Source organism: Lactuca virosa, chromosome 6 (genome assembly GCF_052849685.1).
Source record: "Lactuca virosa cultivar CGN04683 chromosome 6, Lactuca_virosa_CGN04683_v6, whole genome shotgun sequence".
Taxonomy (NCBI): Eukaryota; Viridiplantae; Streptophyta; class Magnoliopsida; order Asterales; family Asteraceae; genus Lactuca; species Lactuca virosa.
In genome coordinates this window covers 265,305,531-265,329,297 of record NC_136431.1, presented here as the reverse complement: position 1 = coordinate 265,329,297, position 23,767 = coordinate 265,305,531, and the positions used below count along the sequence as shown (strand labels likewise).

The window sequence follows — 23,767 nt, the reverse complement described above, 5'->3', positions numbered from 1 at the left end:
CACCAACCCTGCAACACTCGTGTATGCTAGCCATACATAACACTGGACCCTATAGACTTTCGAATACCTGATCCTACCCTAATCCCTTCATCAAACAAGAACAGGAAATAAGGCCAAACCAAACATTCTCCGGCTATAAGATCTTAAGTATGTACAGTCTTGATGCATACACTAAGCAACTACAGTAATGATGTCAATTCCATATAAGGAAAAACCCTAGGCTACCAAGCATCATATAATCAGGCAATTATATCATGCAATTCATGAAGATCCTTAGCCTAAAACTAGCATGCAGTTCTAACATATCACAAAAACAAATAATCCGTAAGGTATTTTGGGGTCTACTTACTGGCTTCGACTGATCGTACACTTGCATCCTCCTTTAGTATTTTGAAAACTATTTGAAAATCATTTTAAAACCTTGTCCTTAGTTTGAGACTGGAGACACATGAGTGTTTCCTCCAATTCACTCAAACCAAGGCTCTGATACCAACTTGTAACATCCATAAAAATCATGCCAATTTAAAACTTTTTTAAGATATTAAAAAACCCATAATTATTACAATTTGTTTTCAAAATGGTTTCATGCCAGAGTATCCCAGAATCAAATCATAAAAACATAAGGAGGTGCACGATCACCCCTTCGCCTGCCCGCGATGATCAGAAGTACCTGAAACAATAATCGATAAATGTAAGCTCGAAGGCTTACTGAGTTACCCCCAGAATACCAACACCATACAGATATAACCATACCATATAAACAAACAACATGCATAATGAGCCTTCAGCCTGACTTGACCGCCTCGCAAGCCTTCAGCCTATCTGGACCGCTCTCCGAGACTTCGACACGTCTGGACCTCCTCGCAGGGTCTACAGCCAATCCGGACCGCTCGCCAGGCCTTCGGCCTGACTGAACCTCCTCGTAGGGCCTTCATTCTATCCGTACCTTCTTGGGTATGTTGGCCTTCAGCACAAAGCAGGACCGCCTTAACCTAACCCCCGAATCAAACAATCATGTGCACATAAATATCATACGCTAGCATATATAACAGTCAAACCGATCTAACAGATCACCAATCATAGCAACATCCTATAACCAGGATACAGACCTAACCGGTCACTAACATAACATCATCGTATATACTAGGATACCGACCTAACCAGGTCACTAAGCATATCACCATCCTAACTACCAGGATGTAAATCAATAAGCACAGCATGCAATAACCCAGGTACAAATCCGAAAAGGGCCGACATTGATACCTTAGACCCTATTGATATAGTGAGGATAACTCACCTCACACACCTAAAGTCCCGCATGCAAAATCCTAGCTGCTGGATGACAGGTTCCCGAACTGTCAACATCAAACAACACCAATTTATAATTGCGTTCCAACACATAACCATAAGTCCATGCTTTGGGTAAAAGACTACTTTACCCCCAACCTAGCTTGATTCAAGCCCAAGGCCCAACTTTCATTCCAAAGGCCTAAAAGTGAACCAATGGACCAAAGCCCAACATATAGCCCAATTTTCCAAATTTGGCCCAAACCGTTCACATGGGCCTTACCTTAAGGCCCAACCATCTATTCTTGTCCAAACACTTGGCATTCCAATGGTCCTATATCTCATAATCATAAAGGCCCAGTTATGAACCATCTATAGCCCAATTTTCCAAATTGGGCCCAAATCCGTCACATGGGCTTTACCCTAAAGCCCATCCAAATATTTTAGTCCATTTACTTGTTCATGGATAGCCCATCAATAGCCCAATCACCAAAGCTCAATATAAAGGCCCAAGCAAAATTTGGGTTTTCACATAAAATGACGATTAGGGTTAAGTGTTTCTTACTTAACCCATTTAGGACATAATCCTTTAAGTCCGTCAATCAACTAGGCCAAACATACAACATGATCGGGCTTAATTCAAAATTTCAATTCGATGTCCAAAAATGCGGGTCCCGATAGTTCCAAAACTACCATATCAAAAATTAGGGTTTTTAAACTCTAATTAGGGTTTCCAACCCAATCGCGTTCCCATTAGACAAAAGGTTAGGTTTTAGGTCAATTAGGGCGTCATTAGGTCAACTAGGGTTGAATAAGTCAGGCACCACCCACTACCACCTCGAGTAGTGGCGGTCAACGGCGGCTCACGGTGGCGGCCACCACCTCGTGGTGGCGGTTATGATTTTGGCTAAAAATTATCTAAGCATCCTAAAATAACAATCACACACACAAAAGCACATAGCCACCCAAGGTGGCGGCTGGTGGCGGCAAAATAGCGGCGTAAGCTGGAAACCACCACCTCACGGCGGTGACGGGTTGTTTTCTTTGATTATTCTGGCCATAAAATGATACAACAACCATACAACAATATCCAAAATAAACACTCAAAATGAATTACACACACACACAGAGAGCCGTCCTGTGGCGAAAGGCGGTGGTCGGAGGTTCTAGCCACCACCTCACGGTGGTGGTGGTGGCCCTCTTATGATTCTGGCCATGTAACCACACCCACACATGGTGTCTTGTGTAAATCAGTCGAGCCACCCACCTGGTGGCGTACGGCGGCAGTGATGGCACGAAATGGCAGCAACAGGGGCTGTAGATCAGCAACAGCATCGTCATCGGCGAAACACCGCATAGAAGCAACGTCAACATCGAGACCCAACAGCAGCAAGTTTGACTGGTCCCTCCCACAACCATAGTGGCCTCCATTGTCGTTATCCTTCGATCTCCAAAGCTGAACGATGACAGGTCACGGCTTTCGTCTTCGTCGGCCGCAACAGCCGCCCGGAATGGCGTCGACGGTGACCATGCACCGACAGAAGAAGACGGAGAAGAGTATTGTTGTTTCGCCGGTTAATGGGGAATGGTGTTCGCCGGTCCCTGCGGTTCACAGCTTTGATGGCAGCGGACAACGGCGACAATGCACGGCTCAGCTGGAAGCTCACGACGTCGATTAAGAGGTGGCGATGGCGGCTAACGGTTGGATGGGTGATAGGGTGGCGGCGCCGGAGATAGGAGGAAGGAGGGTGGCGGCTGGTGTATGATGCTAGGGTTAGGGTTACGGAGGGATCGGCGGGTTATATACCCGGTTCATACAAACTTCAACCCATAATGACGGAAATGGTCCCTCCTTCTCCATTTTCTTTCAAAACGGATCCTTAATTTACCCTTTTAACCCCATCCATCCAAAATCCTTTCAACTTAAGTCCTTTTGTTACCAAATACCCCCTGACTATTAAAAATCTTTACAAAATAAGTCACGAAATTACACTTTAACCCCCAAAACTCCAAATCATGTCATTTGGCTCCCCGAAACCAACACCCCGCAATTATAATTTGATTTTGGCTATAATAATATAATATAAAATAAAAATAAAATTACATCTCGGGGTTCTGCAGTTATTATTTAATTATCTATTTTAAACGGAATGTTACATTTTGTCTTCATTAATCATTGGTTTTCTGAAAGGTTTCATCCCATCAAAAGAATTACTTGATCTAGATGAAATATTAGGAGGCATTCTATTTGATGTATCACCAGTATGAAGAATCTTAACAGTATCTTCTTTCTTTTCTAGTATAACATCATGAAATTTGGTACATGTATCTTCAACAACATTCAGAGAACAATGATCATCAGCGACATCTTTCTCTTTCTCTATTTCTGGGGATTTCTGAACCATTTTTTCTTGGGAAACTTCATTTATAACTGGAGCAACAATCACATATTTTTATTTCTCCTTTTTTTCTATATCTTTGATTTCACTTAGATTAGACATCAACAACTCATTAGTATGTATAGGATGATAATTCAATGTACATTCATCATATGATACCTTTGTATCATAATTAATCCATCTTAGGATCACTGGACCATATAAATCTAGAGCACTTCAAACTATACCCTTCAGGGAAATGAGTACAAATTTCAGAATACCAGATCTCTTGAAAAAGATGTGGATGACTACCTACTGAACTCATGATAAAGTTCAGATCTGAACAAAGATCTTAAGTAAAAAAAATATTTCAAAGAGAATGAGTGTAGATCTAATGTGAAAAATGCAGATCTTGAAAAACATATTAAAAAACACTTCAAAAACCCTTTAGATGTGGAATGTTTCTTCATAAATCTTTCAGATCTTATATACATATAACAATTTTCGACTACAAATCAATGGATAACAGAAGAACTTACATCAGATTCATGAGAAAGATTCAAGTATGAAAATATGTCATCTCTGATCTTTAAAAACTTGAAAGAACATATGAGTCTTCAAGATTAAGCTCTGATCCTGTGACGACCCAATTTTTCAAAAAAAAATTTCATTTTTAATTATCCCAAAACATAATTCCATCATCCACACAAACCAGTTACAATTGTTTTCAAAAACATATCAAATACAACTTTATTTCAAAATATCATAGTATCCCATAAAATGTCCGAGTGAGAATGCACGTCGCGCCATCAAGCTTTGTCCTTACCCTTGGGCTCAGATGTACCTGAAACAAATCGACAAACTGTAAGCTAATGCTTAGTGAGTCCCCCAGAGCATACCCCACACACAATCCACATAACACATATCATATTAGCTAAAAAGCTACACATATCACATAAGCCATGCATACGACATATAAGGAAGCCATGGAAACCCTCCAGGGTCTTACACCTAATGCCACGGGAACCCCCACGTGGTCTTATCTGCCATGGGAACCCCCACATGGTCTTCCTGCCATGGGAACCCCCACAAGGTCTTCCTGCCTTCGGAACCCCCACAAGGTCTTCACTACCAAACAAGACATAATGCAAACTATACAAATAGATATACTAGGATGCCATGGAAACCCTCCAAGGTCTTATACCAAATGTCATGGGAACCCCCACGTGGTCTTCCATGCAAATGTCACACTATCATATCACATAACCAATCAAAAATCTGCATCACATAAAATGGTCCAGCCTTGGTGCCTTAGACCTATTGGTATGGTGAGAAGACTCACCTCTCGAATTCCGAACTGACAAGTTAAAATCACAAATGTCCCACGCGCTTCTCCACCCAACTTCCTATAATCACCATGTGATTAACTTGTCATAATCCCATATTTTCCCTTAAAGTCAACTCTGGTCAACGCCGGTCAAAGTTCAAGGTCAACGGTCAAGGTCAACAGTCCATGTTCACCTCAACTCGTCGAGTGCATCCAGCAACTCGCTGAGTTTTCTGAGTAATTCATCGAATCGTCGAGTTACCTGTGTAACTCGGCGAGTCCCTCCTTGTCCACAGCCAAAAACTCATGACAACCAAAAACTCTTGACAACCGAAAACACTCGGGAGACCCGAAAACGGGTAAAACCTACTCGACTCGTCGAGTCAGATAAGCGACTCGACGAGTTCCTTCAGTCTTCTTCAATTTCAGCCCTTTTCAGTGGGATCTAAGGTCCCAAACTCTAGATCTAATCTCTCCTAGTGTAGGTATCACGTAAAGTTGCAAACTTTACGTGCATGCAAGGCCCTACAAGGCTATTACTTCAAAAATAGGCTTCTAACAAGGTTTTTTTCCATGGAAAGTGACTAAATAGCATAAAGGAAGCAACTTTATTTCATTTGGGACCTAAAAAGGTCAAGATCTAGGACCATATCCTTGTGATAAGTCCAGATCCAAGTTTGACTCCATTTTGCACCAAGAATGACCATTTACTTCCAAGAAAAGAGATCTAAGCAACTAGAGATCAAGATCACGACTTTATACCTTAGGATGCTGTCCAATATGATGTAGATACTGGATATACTGTTCCTCTCCTATCTTCTTCTTCTTCAAGCTCTAAAGTTCTTTACAATCACCTCAAAGTTGCTCGCAAAGGCTCTTTCTTTCACTCAAGAGGGTGCAAGGTCGATCTACGATTTTCTCTGGCTGATAGAGTGCTAAGGGAGGCAACAAGAGTCAGGACATGTACTTTCAATACGGTGCAATCCCTAATAATTAGGGTTTCTCTTTACAACTCCTACTTATCGAGTCGACCTTCCGACTCGTCGAGTAGGTCTCGATCCCGCGTCCACCAATGATGCTTCTACTCGACGAGTTGAACTCCCAACTCGCTGAGTCCACGCACAAAACCTTAAAACTTAAATGAATAATTAAGTAATACCTGGAACAGGTGTTACAAATCTCCCCCACTTGAACTAGACTTCGTCCTCGAAGTCTGCTGACCCAAATAAGTCCGGGTGGTGGTCTCGCATCTCATCCTCTGGCTCTCATGTCCATTCGGAGCCCCTTCGGTGCTGCCATTGCACCTTTACCAACTTCACTTCCTTGTTCCGAAGAACCTTAGTGTTCCTATCTAAGATTGCAACCAGCCTCTCGATGTAGTTTAGGCTCTCATCCATCTGGATGTCGTCCAACGAAACGACTGCGGCCTCGTTAGTGACGCACTTCCGAAGCTGTGACGCATGGAAGGTGTTGTGAATCTGGTTGAGCTCATCCGGCAGATCCAACCGATATGCCACTATGCCCACCCGGGCCGTAATCCTAAACGGGCCTATATATCGGGGTCCTAGCTTGCCCCTCTTTTGAAACCTGATGACCCCCTTCCAGGGCGACATCTTCAGTAACACAAAGTCCCCCACCTGGACCTCGAGATCCGATCGCCACCGGTCATCATAACTTTTCTGGCGGCTCTGCGCGACCCGCAGCCGGTCGCACACCTGTCGAATCAGTCCATTATTATTGAGTACTACCTCAGTGCTCCCCATGACCCGGTGTCCAACCTCGTCTGAACATACCGGAGTTCTACATCTCCTACCGTACGACATCTCAAATGGAGGTCGGTCGATGCTGGCATGGTAACTATTATTGGACGAAAACTTTGCCAGTGGAAGGTATGTATCCCAACTCCCTCCAAAATCCAATACACATGCTCGTAGCATATCTTCAAGTGTCTGGATCGTCCTCGCTCAGGCCATCCGTCTGGGGGTGATACGCCATACTAAAATGCAGCTGACTGCCCAGTTCCTCGCGGAACTTCTTCCAGAACCTGGATGTAAACCGAACATCCCTGTCAGAGACTACCAATACCGGCATAGCGTGTCTAGCCACCACCTCTCGCACATAAATATCCGCTTATTTCTCGGCGGATTTACTCTCAGAGATCGGAATAAAATGGGCACTCTTCGTCGGTCTGTCTACGATCACCCATATGGCGTCCACACCCCTTGTCGTCCTCGGTAACTTTGTAATGAAGTCCATAGTGATCTCTTCCCACTTCCACATGGGAATGGGTAGCGGCTGAACCTTGCCATGAGGTCGCTGATGCTCGGCCTTGACCTTCCTGCAGGTCAAGCACCGCTCTACAAACCAGGCGATCTCCCGCTTCATGCAGGGACACCAGTAACTCAGTCTCAAATCTCTATACATTTTTGTAGCTCCTGGATGTATAGAGAACTTGGACTTGTGCGCCTCCTCTAATATCTCCTGCCTCACCCCTCCAGTCACCGGTACCCATACCCGGCCACACTGTGTCAAAAAGCCACGACTATCCTTAACAAACAAAGGATATTGCCCTCGAATCTGTTCTATCTTCCAATTCTCCATCTTCACCCCTTCGACCTGAGCCTCCTTGATCATATCCAACAATGGAGAGATCACGATCATCCTGAAATAAACGTTCCCAATCGAGGAACCTTCCGCCTTGCGGCTTAAAGCATTGGCCACTACGTTGGCCTTCCCGGGATGGAATAGGATCTCACAATCATAGTCCTTTAGCACATCCAACCACCTCCTCTGTCGCATATTGAGGTTCTGCTGATCCATCAAATACTTCAAACTATTGTGATCAATATAGATGGTGCACCGCACTCCATACAAGTAGTGCCTCCATATATTGAGGGCAAACACCACTGCCCCCAATTCCAGGTCGTGAGTGGGGTAATTCGCCTCATGAGGCTTCAACTGCCTCGAGGAGTAAGCTATCACATTCCCCCTCTGCATCAGTACCGCACCTAACCCTGAAATTGATGCATCATAGTACACCACCAAATCATCTAACCCCTCGGGTAGTACTAGAATTGGAGCCTCGCATAACCTCCATCTCAGGGTCTCAAAGGCCAACTGTTGATCCACACCCCATCAAAATGTCATATTATTCTTGGTCAAGCGGGTCAAGGGCACAACAATCTTGGAGAAATCCTGGATGAATCTCTGATAATAGCCCACTAGACCCAAGAAGCTACGGATCTCGGAAGCATTCTTCGGTACTTCCCACCGCAACACAGCCTCCACCTTGGCTGGATCAACCGAAATACCTTCCTGGTTGATGATGTGCCCCAAAAACTGTACCTCCCGCAGCCAAAAATCACACTTGGAGAACTTGGCATACAACCTCTCCGCCCTCAGGGTCTCCAATACCTCCCTAAAATGCTGCTCGTGCAGCTCCTCGGTCTTAGAATAGACCAGGATATCATCAATAAAAATGATCATTGACCGATCCAGCATCGGTCTACACACCTTGTTCATGAGATCTATGAATGCTGCTGGGGTATTGGTGAGCCCAAATGGCATCACCACAAACTCATAATGTCCATACCGGGTCCTAAAAGCTGTCTTCGGTATGTCCTCATCCCGAATCCTCATCTGATGGTATCCTGACCGAAGATCAATCTTGGAAAACCAAGACGCACCCTACAACTGATCGAACAAATCATTGATCCTCGGTAGCGGATAACGGTTCTTCACCATTAGTTTGTTCAGCTCTCGATAATCAATGCACATCCTATGTGATCAATCCTTCTTTTTCACAACTAGGATTGGAGCTCCCCACGGGGAACTGGTCGGACTGATAAATCCCCGGTCTAGCAGTTCCTGAAGCTACGTAGATAGCTCCTGCATCTCGGGCGGTGCTAGCCGGTATGGTTCCTTCGCTATCGGAGCAGTACCCAACACTAAATCAATGCAAAACTCCATCTGCCTCTCCGGAGGCACTCCTGGTAACTCTTCGGGAAAAACATCCTGAAATTCCTATACAACCGGCACACTACCCACATCTGTTGTGGTCTCAACCCTCGTATCCAAGATATAAGCCAGAAATCCCATACATCCATGTTGTAGAAATCTCCTTGCCCTCGCAGCAGAATAGAGAGTCGGCCCCTCCGAGGCCCTCTCACCATGTGTAACTAGTCTCCGCCACTTGGGGTTCGAACTCTCACTAACTGGCGCTCATAGTCGATCATGGCCCATCGGCCCCCAACCAATCCATCTCGACAATCACTTTCAGCCCTCGCAATGGTATTAGAACCAAGTCAATGCGAAACCTCTCTCCAAGCATGTTCAGGACACAGTCCTGATACACCCTCGCAACACTCACAGTGCGGTCGTCAGCAATCTCTAACTCAAGCGGGGAATCCAAAGTTCTCGGCGCATCCCGGACCTTCTTGCTAAGTGCAAGAGACACGAACGATCGGGTAGCACCCAAATCAAACAAAACATGAGCCGACATACCATTGACCAAAAAGGTCCTTACACATAAACACAATGCACGTATAAGCAATACAAATAAATAGAGAGCAGAGAAGAATAAACACGTACCAACCATAACGTCTGGCTCTGCCTGAGCCTCCTCGGTAGTCAGTTGAAATGCACGACTCTTCACTGCTGGAGCATCCACCTTAGCAGGGTGGCCATCATTAATCCTCATCGTGGTGGGCGCGGGCGCCACCACTACTCCTCCTCCTCCCTGCAACCTCGGACAATCGGCCTTTTATGGCAGGTCTGGTTGTAGTGGAAACATATCAATCCCTTCTTGGGGTAGTCCCTGCTCACGTGGCCCGGCTGACCACAAATATAACACACCGGGTTCGTCCCCCGACAAGCTCCCCCATGAGATCTCCCACACTTGGCACACCGGCCACGACCCTTCTGGCCCCTACTGGATGAATCCGAGGTCTAAGGCTTTTTACCCTGACCTACTGCTGCCTGTGCCTGCTCAGGCTTCCGCTTGGTGCGGAAATCCAACTCCATCCCCCACTCACGGGCCTTCTCAGTCATCTCATTCAGGATTTTGCACCCTATAAAGCTCACAAACTCCCAGATATCATCCATCAGCATAGAATGATATCTCGTCCTCCTCATGTCCTCATCGGTAGCATATTGCGGGATCAACAATGCTTGCTCTCGAAACTTGGCGGTGATCTTCGCCACAGTCTCGGTGGTCTGTTGGAGCTCCTGGAACTCCCTCACCATCCATTGCACCTCAATAGCCGGTGCAAACTCCAAGCCAAATCGCCAAAAAAAACTCGACCCATGTCATCTCAGCCACACCGGCTGCTCCCACCTGGCTGGTCACCTCTCCCCACCAATCCCGGGCTCGATCCTTCAACATACAGGAAGCAAAACCCACCTTCGCCGCATCAGGGCAAGAACTCGTGCACTGGGCGTTCTCAATGTCCGGCATCCAGCGTCGGCTAACAATGGGGTCCCTGACCCTGAAAAACTTCGGCGCTCCACGCGCCTTGAACTCCCGAAACGAGGAAGTTCGGACCCCGATTTGGCCTGCAGCAATCTCGGCTCTGAATGACCTGAGCCTCTCTTGCATGATCTCCATCATACCCTCCTTGACCTTCGCAAAGATCACTGGGGTAGCGTCAAGGATGCCCTTCGTAACCTCGGCTGCAATGATCTCGCACAACCTCTCATTAATGGGCTCAGTACCGCTGCCCGATCCGGATCCAGATCCTGATCCCCCTGTCCCAAAGCGTGTTATCACCATGATGACATGAAATGTCATAAACCATAATAATTAGGACATCTATATAAGGGATCTTCCCACGTCGATCCTCCTTAGAGTTGTCATATCTAGCATTAGTTTGGGTACAGGTCCTATGCTTTGAGTAGTACGGGCCCAATACTACCTTCCACACCTACATGTACCTTTCCTCAAGGCTCTACCTGATAACCCCAATTCGTCCCAAATAACGATATCCCACAGACTACCGCATACCTCAAATCCTAGGCTATCCTAAGATTTGCTCTACGCACATCAATCAGACCAATCATAACAGGTTGTGTAACATCCCAAGTTCGGAAGCAAGAAGTTGGAGGGTGCAAAGTGTAAATTTAGGAAAGGGGCTCGACGAGTAGGTCCGTCTACTCGCCGAGTCGGAGCGGGATTCTATCAGGGTTTAAGTGGCCAACTCGCCGAGTCGGAGACTTGGACTCGACGAGTTGGTGTTGTAGGAAGAAAACCCTAATCCCGAGGGTTACACCCTATTTAAAGGACTTTATGTCCTTCTCCTAGCCTCCTAATCCCCCTGAGAGTTCCAGAAACCCTAATTTTCGTGTGAGGCTTCATTATTGAGGAGATTGGAGCTTGGAAGAGGAAATTGGTGAAAAGAGCTTGAGGAATTAATGGCTAACATCAAGGGGCTTGTGTGGATCTGGGATCTACATCTGTTTGGGCACATTTCAGAGGTAAAAAGCCATAATCTTATGCTGATTTCCTTTTTGGTTCATCCTTGGTGGTTGATGTGGAGTTCCATAGCTTGTTTGTGAGCTATTTCGAGTTAGAAGCTTAGATCTGAGGTTGGTACTTCAGATCTAGACTTGTGTTGGTCCAGAAAGTCATAAAGCATCAGTCTTTGAGTTGTTGGTGAAGCCCCTTTGTCATAAACCCTAGCCCTAGAGTGTTTTGGACTTATATCCCCTTGGTTTCACGTAAACTTTGCAACTTTATGTGAGGGTTTGGCTGTAGAAGAGTGGATCTATGGATTGGAGCCTCTTCATGGCTCGAAAAGCCTCTTTATGGATTGAGAACTAAAGGGACTCGACGAGTCACATGGGTGTACTCGACGAGTCGTATGAACATGTGCATGGACTCGGCGAGTGGAAGAACAACTCGGCGAGTCTGTTGAAGATTGTCTTGGACTCGGGGAGTCTGTTCTTGGACACGACGAGTCTGGTCACAGAACCCCAATCTTTTCTGGTTAAACCTTGAAGCAGTGAGTCGGGAGGTGACTCGGTGAGTTGAACAGGATGGGACTCGGAGATCGTTGGACTCGACGAGTCTTGGGGTGACCCGGCGAGTAGAGTCGTGTTACGGGAGTTTCTGAGTATAGGGACTCGACGATTCGACGGGTCGACTCGGCGAGTAGAGTCAGTCAGGGAGGTTGACTTTGACTGAGGACTTTGACTTTGACCAAGAGTTGACCAGTTTGTCTACCAAGGGTATTTTGGTGATTTTGGTATTTATGGAATTGGTTCTTTGGTAGTGTTCGGTGGTGGAGTTCATGTCGGTGGTCGGAGCAGCTGATCTTATCCTTTCAGTCGGCAATTTCAGGTGAGTTATCCTTACTATATCGACAGGGTCTACGGCACCAAGGCCGGCCCTTTATCGGATGGAAATCTGGGTATTGTTGTTATGTTATTGCTTTGCTAGATCTGCATCCTGGTATTTAGGATGGTGTTATGTTAGTGACCTGGTTAAGGTCGGTACCCGGTATATAGGGTAATGTTATGCTAGTGACCGGTTAGGTCGGAATCCTGGTTAGGATGTTGATATGCTATGTGATCTGTTAGACTGTTTGTCTGGTTGAGGATTTGTTATGTGATTAATTGTTTTATGTGCACATGGTTGTTTGACAGGGTTAGGTTGAGGAGGGTCCTGCTTTGTGCTGTAGGCCAACATACCCAGGGCGGACCGGATATTCCGAAGGCCCAGCGAGCGGTCCGGATAGGCTGAAGGCCGCAAGAGGGCGGACCAGACGTGCCGAGGCTCGGAGAGTGGACCAGGCCGACTGAAGGCCCAGTGTGGGCGGACCAGTCATACTGTAGACTCAGAGAGTGGACCAGGTGGATTGAAGGCCCGGTGCGGGCGGACCAATCACACTGTAGACTTGATGTACATGGCTAGACTCGGAGGGTGGACCAGGTGGACTGAAGGCCCGGTGCGGGCGGACCAGTCACACAGTAGACCCGATGTACGTGGGTGTTCTATTTGTGATATGTTATGAGTATGTTTATGTGTGGTTGGTATTTTGGGGGTAACTCACTAAGCTTTCGGGCTTACAGTTTCAATGTATTGTTTCAGGTACTTCAGGAGATCGTGGCAAGGAGAAGGCGTGATCGTACCGCTCCTCATGTTTTATGATTTATATTGTATGGTTCTGGGGGGATACTCTGATAATAAACTATTTTGAAAACGAGATGTATGAAGTTAATGGTTTTTGAATGAATTAAAATGTTTTAATTTGGCTCAATTTTTATGGGTGTTACAAGTTGGTATCAGAGCCTTGGTTTGAGTGAATTGGAGGAACATTCGTGTGAATCCAGTCTCAAATCAAGGAGGGATTTTCAAAATGGTTTTCAAAAGGTTTTCAAAATAAGTAAAGGAGGATGCAGAGGGTACGATCAGCCAGAGCCAGTAAGTAGACCCCAAAATACCATACAAGTTATTTGATTATGTGATATGTTAGAACAGCATGCTAGTACTAGGCTAGGGATCTTCAGGAAATTGCATGATAGAATTGCATGATTACATGATGCCTGCTAGCCTAGGGTTTCCTTTATATGAGATTGACATCATTACTGTAGTTATTTGTGTATGCATCATGGCTGTGTATAATTAAGATCTTATAGCCTGAGAATGTTTGATTTGGCATTATGTTCTGTTCTTGTTTGATTGGGAGCTTAGGGTAGGATTGGATATTCGAAAGTCTATAGGGTCCAGCGTCATGTATGGCTAGCATACACTAGTGCTGCAGGGTTGGTGGAAGTTTCATGGATGGGTGGGTTGTGTGAGGCCGGGAGGCCAGTTATAAGATATTGAGCATTCGTTGTGTGATGTATATTATTAGGGTGTTGTGGTGATACTTGAGACAAATATGGGTAGGTGTGGAAGGTAGTATGGGCCTGTACTACTGAAAGCACAGGACCCATACGCGTGCCAAGGAAGTCACAACCCCTAGGTTGCTGGTTAGAGGATAGTTCTCGGAGGTTATGCGAGGTGTCTAAGGGTCTCGTTGGTGTATTGCAGTATGGAGACTACGAGGCGTGTCGTGACTGGATCCGGATCGGGATCAGGACAGGGTGAGCAGGAGGCCCCAGTGGCACCTAAGATTATTGGCCAGGAGGGGCCAATGTTGACAGAGGATCGGGTCAGGGAGATTATCCACGAGGAGGTGGTCGAGATTGCCCGGGGTCAGATCCCGGAGTTGTTTGGGACTATTAAGTCCGCTATGAGAGAGTACTTCGATGATCGTTATGCAGCTCTTACTGAGACGGCTGCCGCGGCAGCTATAGCGGTTGTAACAGCGGTAGGGGGAGGATCCGGTCGAGGTTTTCAGTATCGGGACTTCGATAACACGAAGCCCCCTACCTTTGATGGAGTTCAGGATCCTATCATTGCTATGAGATGGTTGTCAGACGTGGAGGGTTGTTTCTTCACGTGTTCATGCCCTGCTGATCAGAGGATGAGGTGTGCTCTGAACCTTTTGAGGCTCGGAGCGAAGGATTGGTGGAGGTTGACTACGGGATCTTATTCTGACGCGTAGCAGGCTGCGGTTACGTGGTATCAGTTCCGGGAAATGTTTAGTACCCATTATGTTCCATGGGTTGAGAGAGAGAGGTTGGCTCAGGAGTTCCTGGAGTTGAAGCAGGATTCAGAGTCGGTGACGGAGATCACCAGGATGTTTACTGAGAGGGCGATGTTTTGCCCAAAGTTTGCTTCAGAGCAGGCTCAGATGTCCCGATATCTGAGTATGCTCAAAAGGGACATCAGGCAGTTTGTGTCCACGCAGAGGTGTGATACCTTGTCAGAGTTGCAGGAGGCTGCCAGGCAGCGTGAGTTAGAGATGGAGTTGTAGTTACGAGAGCAGAGGCAGGCCCCGGTGCAGTCGCAGCCGGCGCCGAAACGGCCTAAGACCGTTGACTCTAGGATTGGAAGTCAGAGCAGCCACACTTGTGAGAAGTGTGGGAAGGGTCATACCGGAGTTTGTAGGTCCGGTGCTGCGTGCCGCAAGTGTGGAAGAGAGGGGCATTATGCGAGGGATTGCCGTCCGTCAGCCCCGGTACAGGATATGAGGATTTGTTATCACTGCCATCAAGTTGGACACTTGAGGGCCAACTGTCCACAGCTTGTTGCAAGACCGGTGCAGGCTCCAGCGCCGACCACTTTGAGGATTACGGGTGGAGGTCAGGGTGGAGCGGAGCCTCCGAGGGCTCAGGGACGCCCATTCTAGCTTACATCAGAGGAGGTCAGGGCAGAGCCAGATGCAGTTGCGGGTATGTTTCCATCTTGTTATCTTGTTATTTGTGTGGTATTGTAAATCTGTCTGCATTGTCCGCATGTTTTGTAGTATGATTGAGGATCTTAGTAGTTAGGAGTAGCGTTCAGGAGGACTCTTGGTCGAAAGATAAGGTATATGATCTCGTTGCTAGGAATAGCGACTGCGATGCAATAAGTGTTCAGTTGGGATTCGAACTTCCTTGGAGTTCGGGATGTGTGATGACGGGAGAGTATTCTATGAAGGTTTCTCACTTCGGAGGGATTTAGTTCCGGGAGACGAGAGAGAACTTTATCAAGTAAGGTCGATCGAGTTATGACGGTTTGTCAGCGGAAGTTAGTAGTTGGTATACTAAGTGGGGAGAATCGGAAAATTCTCCGGTAAAACATCAAGTATCCAGGGTTGGTTAGTTGTTTAGATTTATCAGTGTTGTTAGCCGAGAGTGTGGCATGATTAGAGCAAGTGATAGACAAGTGGGACAGGGAACAGACCATGGTTTCAGTTAAGGTAGTTGGTCGATGTGAGGCCTGGGTTTAGGCCATGGAAAGGATTCCGGGAATGGAACTGGAGTTCGGAACCCCAATAGGGCTAGAACAGACTGCATGGGAGAGATTTCCAGGAAGAATGGATCATGGTGATGTGCGACAGTCTTTGAGCGGTCCGGATAGACTAAAGGCCGGTGGGCGTACCGGTCAGGCCGAAGGCTCGGGGAACGATCCAGATAGGTTGAAGGCCCAGGAGGGCGGTCCAGACATGCTGAAGGTTCTGAGAGTGGTCCAGATAGGCTGAAGGCCTGGAAAGGCGGTCCAGTCGCGCTGAAGACTTTGTATGTGATAGTGGATCGATATGAGGAGAATGAGTAAATATGTCACCATGCAATAGTAATCGATATGGTCTGGCCCCAAGTATTGATCATGATGATGGAGATGGCTGGAGGCCGTGCGTGGGCCTTGTTAGTTATGTGATCGGATTCAGAGTATATGGGAGTTAGAGAATAACGGTTGCTCTACATGGATAGTGTAAAGTGGAGTTTAGCTCTGTGGCACTTATAGGTGCGGTAAGGGTTGTTGAGTAGACTTCCTGGAAATGGAAGGTATGTAGCTCTGGAAGGAGCGTGGGTCCTCTGAGGGGAAGGCAGCAGAGTAAATGGATGATCGAAAGTGCTTGGTAGCAAGAACTGAGATTGTACCAGATATATGGAAGCACATACGGGTTGGATGCCCGTTGAGGTTGTGGAAATGTTGGATGATGCGCATGCATGTTTTCGGTCTCCTTGGAAGAGGAGAAGGAAAGGGATTCCCGATTGGAGATTGGGACAGAGGAAGGTGAGACAGCAGGTTAACAGACTCGAGAGTAGTCTGGACTGGTGCTGAGGACTGCATAAGGATATTACAGTCGGAGGTCAAGGACCTAGAGATCGTGATAGGGAGGTGTGAGTGGATTGCACTCCGTTGTGTCGAACCGAAGGGTTCGAGGGTGACGCAAGGACAAGGTCCTTGGTTTCGAGTATGGTTGTAGGCTTGAGTTGTGTATGAGGAGGTATTTCAATCTGGGGTATTCCATCATGAGGATGACCGAACCCTATGATTGATTGGACCTGGTGTGTTGGTATTCCAGCCCGAGGCTGATTAGGCCAGGTACGAGTGGTTACGCGATATGATTGGTTGATGGGTTACGGGAGGACTCTTGGTTGAGGATCTTTCGACCAGTCACACAGTAGACCCGATGTGCGTGACTGTTCTATTTGTGATATGTTATGAGTATGTTTATGTGTGGTTGGTATTTTAGGGGTAACTCACTAAGCTTTCGGGCTTACAGTTTCAGTGTATTGTTTCAGGTACTTCAGGAGATCGTGGCAAGGCGAAGGCGTGATCGTACTGCTCCTCATGTTTTATGATTTATATGATATGGTTTTGGGGGGGATACTCTGATAATAAACTATTTTGAAAATGAGATGTATGAAGTTAATGGTTTTTTAATGAATTAAAATGTTTTAATTTGGCTCAATTTTTATGGGTGTTATAGGTTGCCTTTATGCATGCAAATTATACACAGAAAAGGATCAAATAGACTTTCGAATAAGAGATTCTACCCTAGGACCACAACTAAACAAGGAACAGGAAATAAGGCCAAATCAATCATTCTTAGGCTATAAGCTCCTAACCGTATACAATTTAAAGGCATACACATAGCAAAATCCATACGATTATCAAAGCTCAAATATCAGTATAACATGGCTAACATATTGGGGAACTACTTACTTGGCTCGGCTGATCACGCGCGTTGCACTCTCCTCTTTTCCAGTCTTAAAAGTTTTTAACTTTTTTTAAAAAAAAACAATTTTACCATTTCCTTAGTTTGAGTCCTGACACACCCGAGAGTGTGCCCGAATCCCTCAAACCAAGGCTCTGATACCAACTTGTAACGACCCAATTTTTCAAAGAAAATTTTCATTTTTAATTATCCCAAAACACAATTCCATCATCCACAAAAACCAGTTACAATTGTTTTCAAAATCATATATCAAATACAACTTTATTTCAAAATATCAGAGTGTCCCATAAAATGCCCGAGTGAGAGTGCACGCCGCGCCATCAAGCTTTTCCCTTTCCCTTGGGCTCAGATGTACCTGAAACAGATCCACAAACTGTAAGCTAATGCTTAGCGAGTCCCCTAGAGCATACCCCACACACAATCCACATAATACATATTGTATTAGCTACAAAGCTACACATATCACATAAGCCATGCATACGACATATAAGGAAGCTATGGAAACCCTCCAGGGTCTTACACCTAATTCCACAAGAACCCCCACATGGTCTTATCTGCCATGGGAACCCCCATATGGTCTTCCTGCCTTGAGAACCCCCATAAGGTCTTCCTGCCTTGGGAACCCCCACAAGGTCTTCACTACCAAACAAGACATAATGCAAACTATACAAACAGATATACTAGGATGCCATGGAAACCCTCCAAGGTCTTATACCAAATGTCACGGGAACCCCCACGTGGTCTTCCATGCAAATGTCATACTATCATATCGTATAATCAATCAACAATCTGCATCACATAAAATGGGCCGGCATTGGTGCCTTAGACCCATTGGTATGGTGAGAAGACTCACCTCTCAAATGCCGAACTGACAAGCTAAAATCAGGAATGTCCCACGCGCTGCTCCACACAACTGCCTATAATCACCATGTGATTAACTTGTCATAATATCATATTTTCCCTTAAAGTCAACTCTGGTCAACCCTGGTCAAAGTTCAAGGTCAACGGTCAACGTCATCAGTCCATGTTGACCTCAACTCGTCGAGTGCATCCAGCAACTCGTTGAGTTTTCTGAGTAATTCATCGACTCGCCGAGTTTCCTGTGTAACTCGACGAGTCCCTCCTTGTACACAACCGAAAACTCATGACAACCGAAAACTCTTGACAACCGAAAACACTCGGGAGACCCGAAAACGGGTAAACCCTACTCGACTCGTCGAGTCAGCTAAGCGACTCGACGAGTTCCTTCAGTCTTCTTCAAGTTCAGCCCTTTTCAGTGGGATCTAAGGTCCCAAACTCCAGATCTAATCTCTCCTAGTGTAGGTATCACGTAAAGTTGCAAACTTTACGTGCATGCAAGGCCCTACAAGGCTATTACTTCAAAAATAGGCTTCTAACAAAGTTTATGTGCATGGAAAGTGACTAAACTGCATAAAGGAAGCAACTTTATGTCATTTGGGACCGAAAGAGGTCCAGGTCTGGGACCATATCCTTGTGATAAGTCCAGACCCAATTTTGAATCCATTTTGCACCAAGAATGGCCATTTACTTCAAAGAAAACAGATCTAAGCAACTAGAGATCAAGATCACGACTTTATACCTTAGGATGATGTCCAATATGATGTAGATGCTAGATCTACTGTTCATCTCCTATCTCCTTCTTCTTCAAGCTCTAAAGTTCTTCACAATCACCCCAAAGTTGCTCGCAAAGGCTCTTTCTTTCACTCAAGAGGGTGCAAGGTCGATCTAGGATTTTCTCTGGCTGATAGAGTGCTAAGGGATGCCACAAGAGGTAGGACATGTTCTTTAAATAGGGTGAAAACCCTAAAAATTATGGTTTCTCTTTACAGCTCCTACTCATCGAGTAGGTCTCTATCCCGCATCCACCAATGATGCATCTACTCGACGAGTTGAACTCCCAACTCGCCGAGTCCACGCACAAAACCTTAAAACTTAAATGAATAATTAAGTAATACCTGGAACAGGTGTTACAGGTACTAATTGTAGGAACCTAGATTGAAATAATATGAGATGACAGTGTGGAAATTAAGAACAGTAGATGAATCAATCTCAGATAAACAAGGAATCAGTGAAATTTTTTTTATATTCATATGATCATCAGATCTGGTTACAGTGAAGAAACCTCACATGAAAAAGATGAACTCTCACTTTCTCTGTCTATAGTAAAAAAAATACTATGTAAAAAGGAGGCTCTCTCTAAAAAAATGACCTAAACTATTTATAGTCATAGGGTTTAAAATCTAAAAAACACTAAAACTAATAGGTTAAAAATAAAAATTCACCTGTCAAGCATTTTAATATCTAACAATAACCACCTGGATTTGAAATAATAATGTTATATGCTCAAATTATGGTTTCTAGGGTTTCGTGATCTGGTATAAATAGGGCCCTAGGGTCTCCTATTTTCAGCCATTTGTATGATCAGAAGAATAGCCGAATTTTTGCCTCTCCTTCCTCTCTCCTCAATACTCGTCTATATCTAGGATTTTGATACAAACCATTAGAGGCATCATAGTTTTGGTGCTAGCTTTCCAAGCTCTACGAAGGAAGGATTGAAGTGATTTTTTTACAATAACAAATCAAAGGTATGTAACCCTAATTCCTTGTTTTCAAATTTGCTAGGGTTCACGTTAGTTTTGTTATTCATAGTATGTTGCCTTGAAAGTGTTAAGACATATATCATTATAGGTTGCATGTGCTATTATTAATTGATAAGTGATTTTCCGCATTGTATACGTAGCTATAACCTAGAAATTCCATCAAGATGCCCATCTACAGCGAGGGTACGGAAGTTGGTACATCTTTCTGTTCTGTCGCGAGAGGTAGGAGATGTTTATAACAGGGTTATACGGAATACCTTGCTTATATAGTTGATATTCGAGAGGAGAATAAGCGTTTGATCTCTGATGTGCCGTTTGTGAGTTCCTCGATGTTTCTATGGAGGATCTGTCTAGTGTGTCTCCGGAGAGACATGTTGAGCTTAGGATCGATTTAGTCCTCGGAGCAGCCTCGATTGCTATGATGCCATATTGTCTCGCACCACCTGAGATGCAGGAGTTGTCCTCTCAGCTCCAAGAATTGTTGGGCAAAAAGTTTATCCGACCGAGCAATTCGCCATAGGGAGCGTCAGTCCTATTTGTTAAGAAGAAAAATGGTTAGGTTGAGGGCGGTCTAGCTGTGTGCCGCATGCCAAGATTCATGGGAGGTCCAACTTTATTCTGAAAGCCAAGGGGCCAATCCAACTTTATGTTGAAGGCCCAATAGGCGGTCCAACATTGTCTTGTAGGCCTTGTATGTATGCATTGTATGTGTTTATTGTCGTGTGAGGTATTTTGAGAAACTTGTTAAACTTTGACTTACAGTAGTGGACTTAAATGTTTGAGATATCTTTGAGGATCGAAGAAAAACGAATGCGTGATTGTACGTATAACAATTAGAGTTGTTTTTCAAAGTAAACCAATGAATGCACGTATAACAATTAGAGATAGCATATATCTAAGAATTGCTTATTAGACTTTGATTTGACATCTATGTGAAACAAATAACTTTCTTTTTTGGTGTTTCTTGATTTGATTTCTCAATGGTTTTATTGTTTATGTGCCTCTTAATCTATGTGTTACGTTTTTACTTTTTAGCATTATGTTTTGATCATACATATGGATAAGTCACATATCGGATTGTCGTCGTGTTTTTTAATCATCATCGTGAATTTGGTATACGATCATTGTAAATCGAATTATCATTTCTGAAATCAGTTATCTATCGCTAATCTCATTCCCCAGTTCCAGTTAGCCACTCAATGAATTTCTTTTATTGTATCCCTGCAAATTTCAATTAAACTACTAATTAATAGCAAAGTTTCGTTGGTCTATTATAATCCTTCTTTGACGCAAAATTTTGATAAGTTTGATCAGATATCAAAGATTTCTATACATGCATGCAATTTTGCCAATCATTTCTCTGTTGGTCTACGTTTTAATTCTCAAAGAATTGTTTCCACTTTGCTTGTCGATCTTTAATAAAATTATATAGTTTTAAAATAGTTTAAGTTTGAATATAAAAGGAATGTTTCCTTATCTAATAAATGCGACATAGTTTTAAGCATGTATGATATTTTATTTACAATGCAAAAATCTTAGAGATAAAAAAACGTTATAAATCTCCATTTTTCTTTAGAAATACGTAAGTTGTTCATAAGTGGCAATTAATCAAAGTCAGTCGTAAATAGATAAAGAGCCGTAACACTACGACCACTTATCGGTTAGTCAGACATATATGATTGGTTGAATGTTGATATTTCGTGTATAAAACGACGCACATTATTATTTACTCTATAAGAAGATTGGCGTGTTAAAATTGATCAACACCTGGACTCTTTATTTGACGTCGACGTATCTAAATTTGATAAATGATTTAATTTTCGGACTGAATTTTCTCTTCGATGGCGATGGAATTCTTACAATGAGCAATAGCAGCTTGAATTGCAGCATGTAATTCTTCCATGGTGCTTTCACTTGTTGTACTTTTGGCGGGACTCACAGTCCCCGAGTTAAGAATGATTCCGCTGTTAGCCGGAGAAGTCCGCATAGACGCCGGCGCCGAGAACTGCCCTCTTCTCTTACCACCTCTATTCATATGCGGCGGTTTACTACTCTTGGAACTCAGCGAGTTTCCAGAAAACGAATATGACTGATGGTTAAACGTCGTATTTGACCTCCTCGACTTTGGAAATGACAACAAAGGCCTTACCATTTTCATGTACCTCTTGATGAGCTGACCTAAATCTAACTTCAGCTTCTTGGTATTTTGATCTTCACCTCTTTCTCTCTCATCATCACACCTTTTTTTCCATTTGGGTATGCTAAAGAGTGAAAAAGATTTGGACTTTGGTCGGTTTTGATTGCTAATGGCGACCTCAGGCTCTTCGAAATCGGAGAAGGCGGTTTGGTGGTGGCAGTGGAAGCTGGTGTTTCCGATAGGGTTGGTTGGGTCATATAAGAGGTTGCTGGGGAGGGTATAACTGTCCATTGAGTTTGTGGAGGAGCGAGGGGAGACAGGGAGAGGAGATAGGAGGTGAAGAGGAAGAGGAAGGAGATGGCCGTGGAAGAAGATATCATCCGCTGGAGATAAGTCAATAGCTGTCAATGGTGGATATGGTAGAAGAGAACTAGTAGTGTCGGTTTTCTGGTTGTTATCGCTATCATAAGTATCAGAATTATGATGTTGAGTGAATATTGGTGGTAGGTTTGGGTGGAGAGAAACGGTAAAGGAGAATTCATGAGTAGGAGATGAAGAGACTGAGGAAGGTGATGCGGTGGCTGGTGGTGGTGAAGACGGTGGTGAACATGGATTTTGGCTAGTTTGTTGTAATAGCATTGATTCTTGTTTATTCAAGTAAGTTTCCTCATCATCGGCGTTATCCATCATACAAACGATTTCTATTCTTACCCAATTCCTGACAACCAGTAACAGAAAATTGGATAACAAAAAGTTATGGAGCTCAGAAGAAGAGAGAGATAGAGAATGAGAACAACTAGAGTTAGGGGCAGGCTACTTTGAGTTGTTTGTCCTTATAATGACATATATTTACAAAATAAATAAATGAAATGAAATAAAGGAAAGGGTGTGGTGGTGAGAAGACCATGAATGTTAAACTATTTCTGTTCAGACGGTTTATAAGCATGTTAAAATATTAGTGATCATTGATCATTGACAGGGTGTATGTGTAGATTTCATTGTTTCTGTTCAGACGGTTTATAACCAAAGGGCCAATGGCCTAGCGGTATGGAGTGACTATCTCATATGAGAGGTGAGGGGTTCAAGTTTCGGTGGAGACATAGGTTGTTATTTAGGACTAGATTAGTTAGTTTGCCGTTTCAAAAAATAAAAAAATTATAAAAAAAATAATAATAATCCATGAAATTTGAATTTATAATTTTTTTTTGAGATCGGTGATTGAATTTATAATTTAGTTTTCAATTTAAGTGCTTATTTATCAATCCATTTAACCATACGATGATACGGTGATTATAATAATAATAGTTTATGACTTGTAATGATAAAAAATACCAAATATTATAAATACGATTGGTCATTACGAAAGGTTTTGAATAAAGATCACAAAACAATTAGGAACGTAATAACCGACCACTTTAAACTATGAATAACATAACAATATGGTTCATGTATTAAACTTTGAA

At 44.2% G+C, this 23,767-nt stretch overlaps 1 protein-coding gene across 5 annotated transcripts; it reads right to left on the bottom strand.

Annotated features, from left to right (window-relative positions):
* Positions 1-4,345: 4,345 nt before the first annotated feature.
* On the bottom strand, positions 4,346-23,137 carry LOC145118954 (BRI1 kinase inhibitor 1-like). Of its 5 annotated transcripts, XR_013713560.1 has the most exons (3): positions 22,028-23,136; positions 20,425-20,699; positions 4,346-4,509 (listed from the first exon to the last, which is right to left on the bottom strand). XR_013713560.1 is itself a non-coding variant. In XM_079054603.1 (2 exons), the coding sequence occupies exons 1-2, from the start codon at positions 22,992-22,994 to the stop codon at positions 4,475-4,477; spliced, it is 1,002 nt and encodes a 333-aa protein (XP_078910729.1). In that variant the 5' UTR covers positions 22,995-23,137; the 3' UTR covers positions 4,349-4,474. The 5 variants fall into 5 exon arrangements, 4 of the variants coding, with proteins under 4 accessions (XP_078910729.1, XP_078910728.1, XP_078910730.1 ...); XM_079054603.1 differs by lacking the exon at positions 20,425-20,699 and having other exon boundaries at positions 4,349-4,509; positions 22,028-23,137; XM_079054602.1 differs by lacking the exons at positions 4,346-4,509; positions 20,425-20,699 and adding an exon at positions 17,755-17,901 and having other exon boundaries at positions 22,028-23,137.
* Between the last annotated feature and the right edge of the window lie 630 nt (positions 23,138-23,767).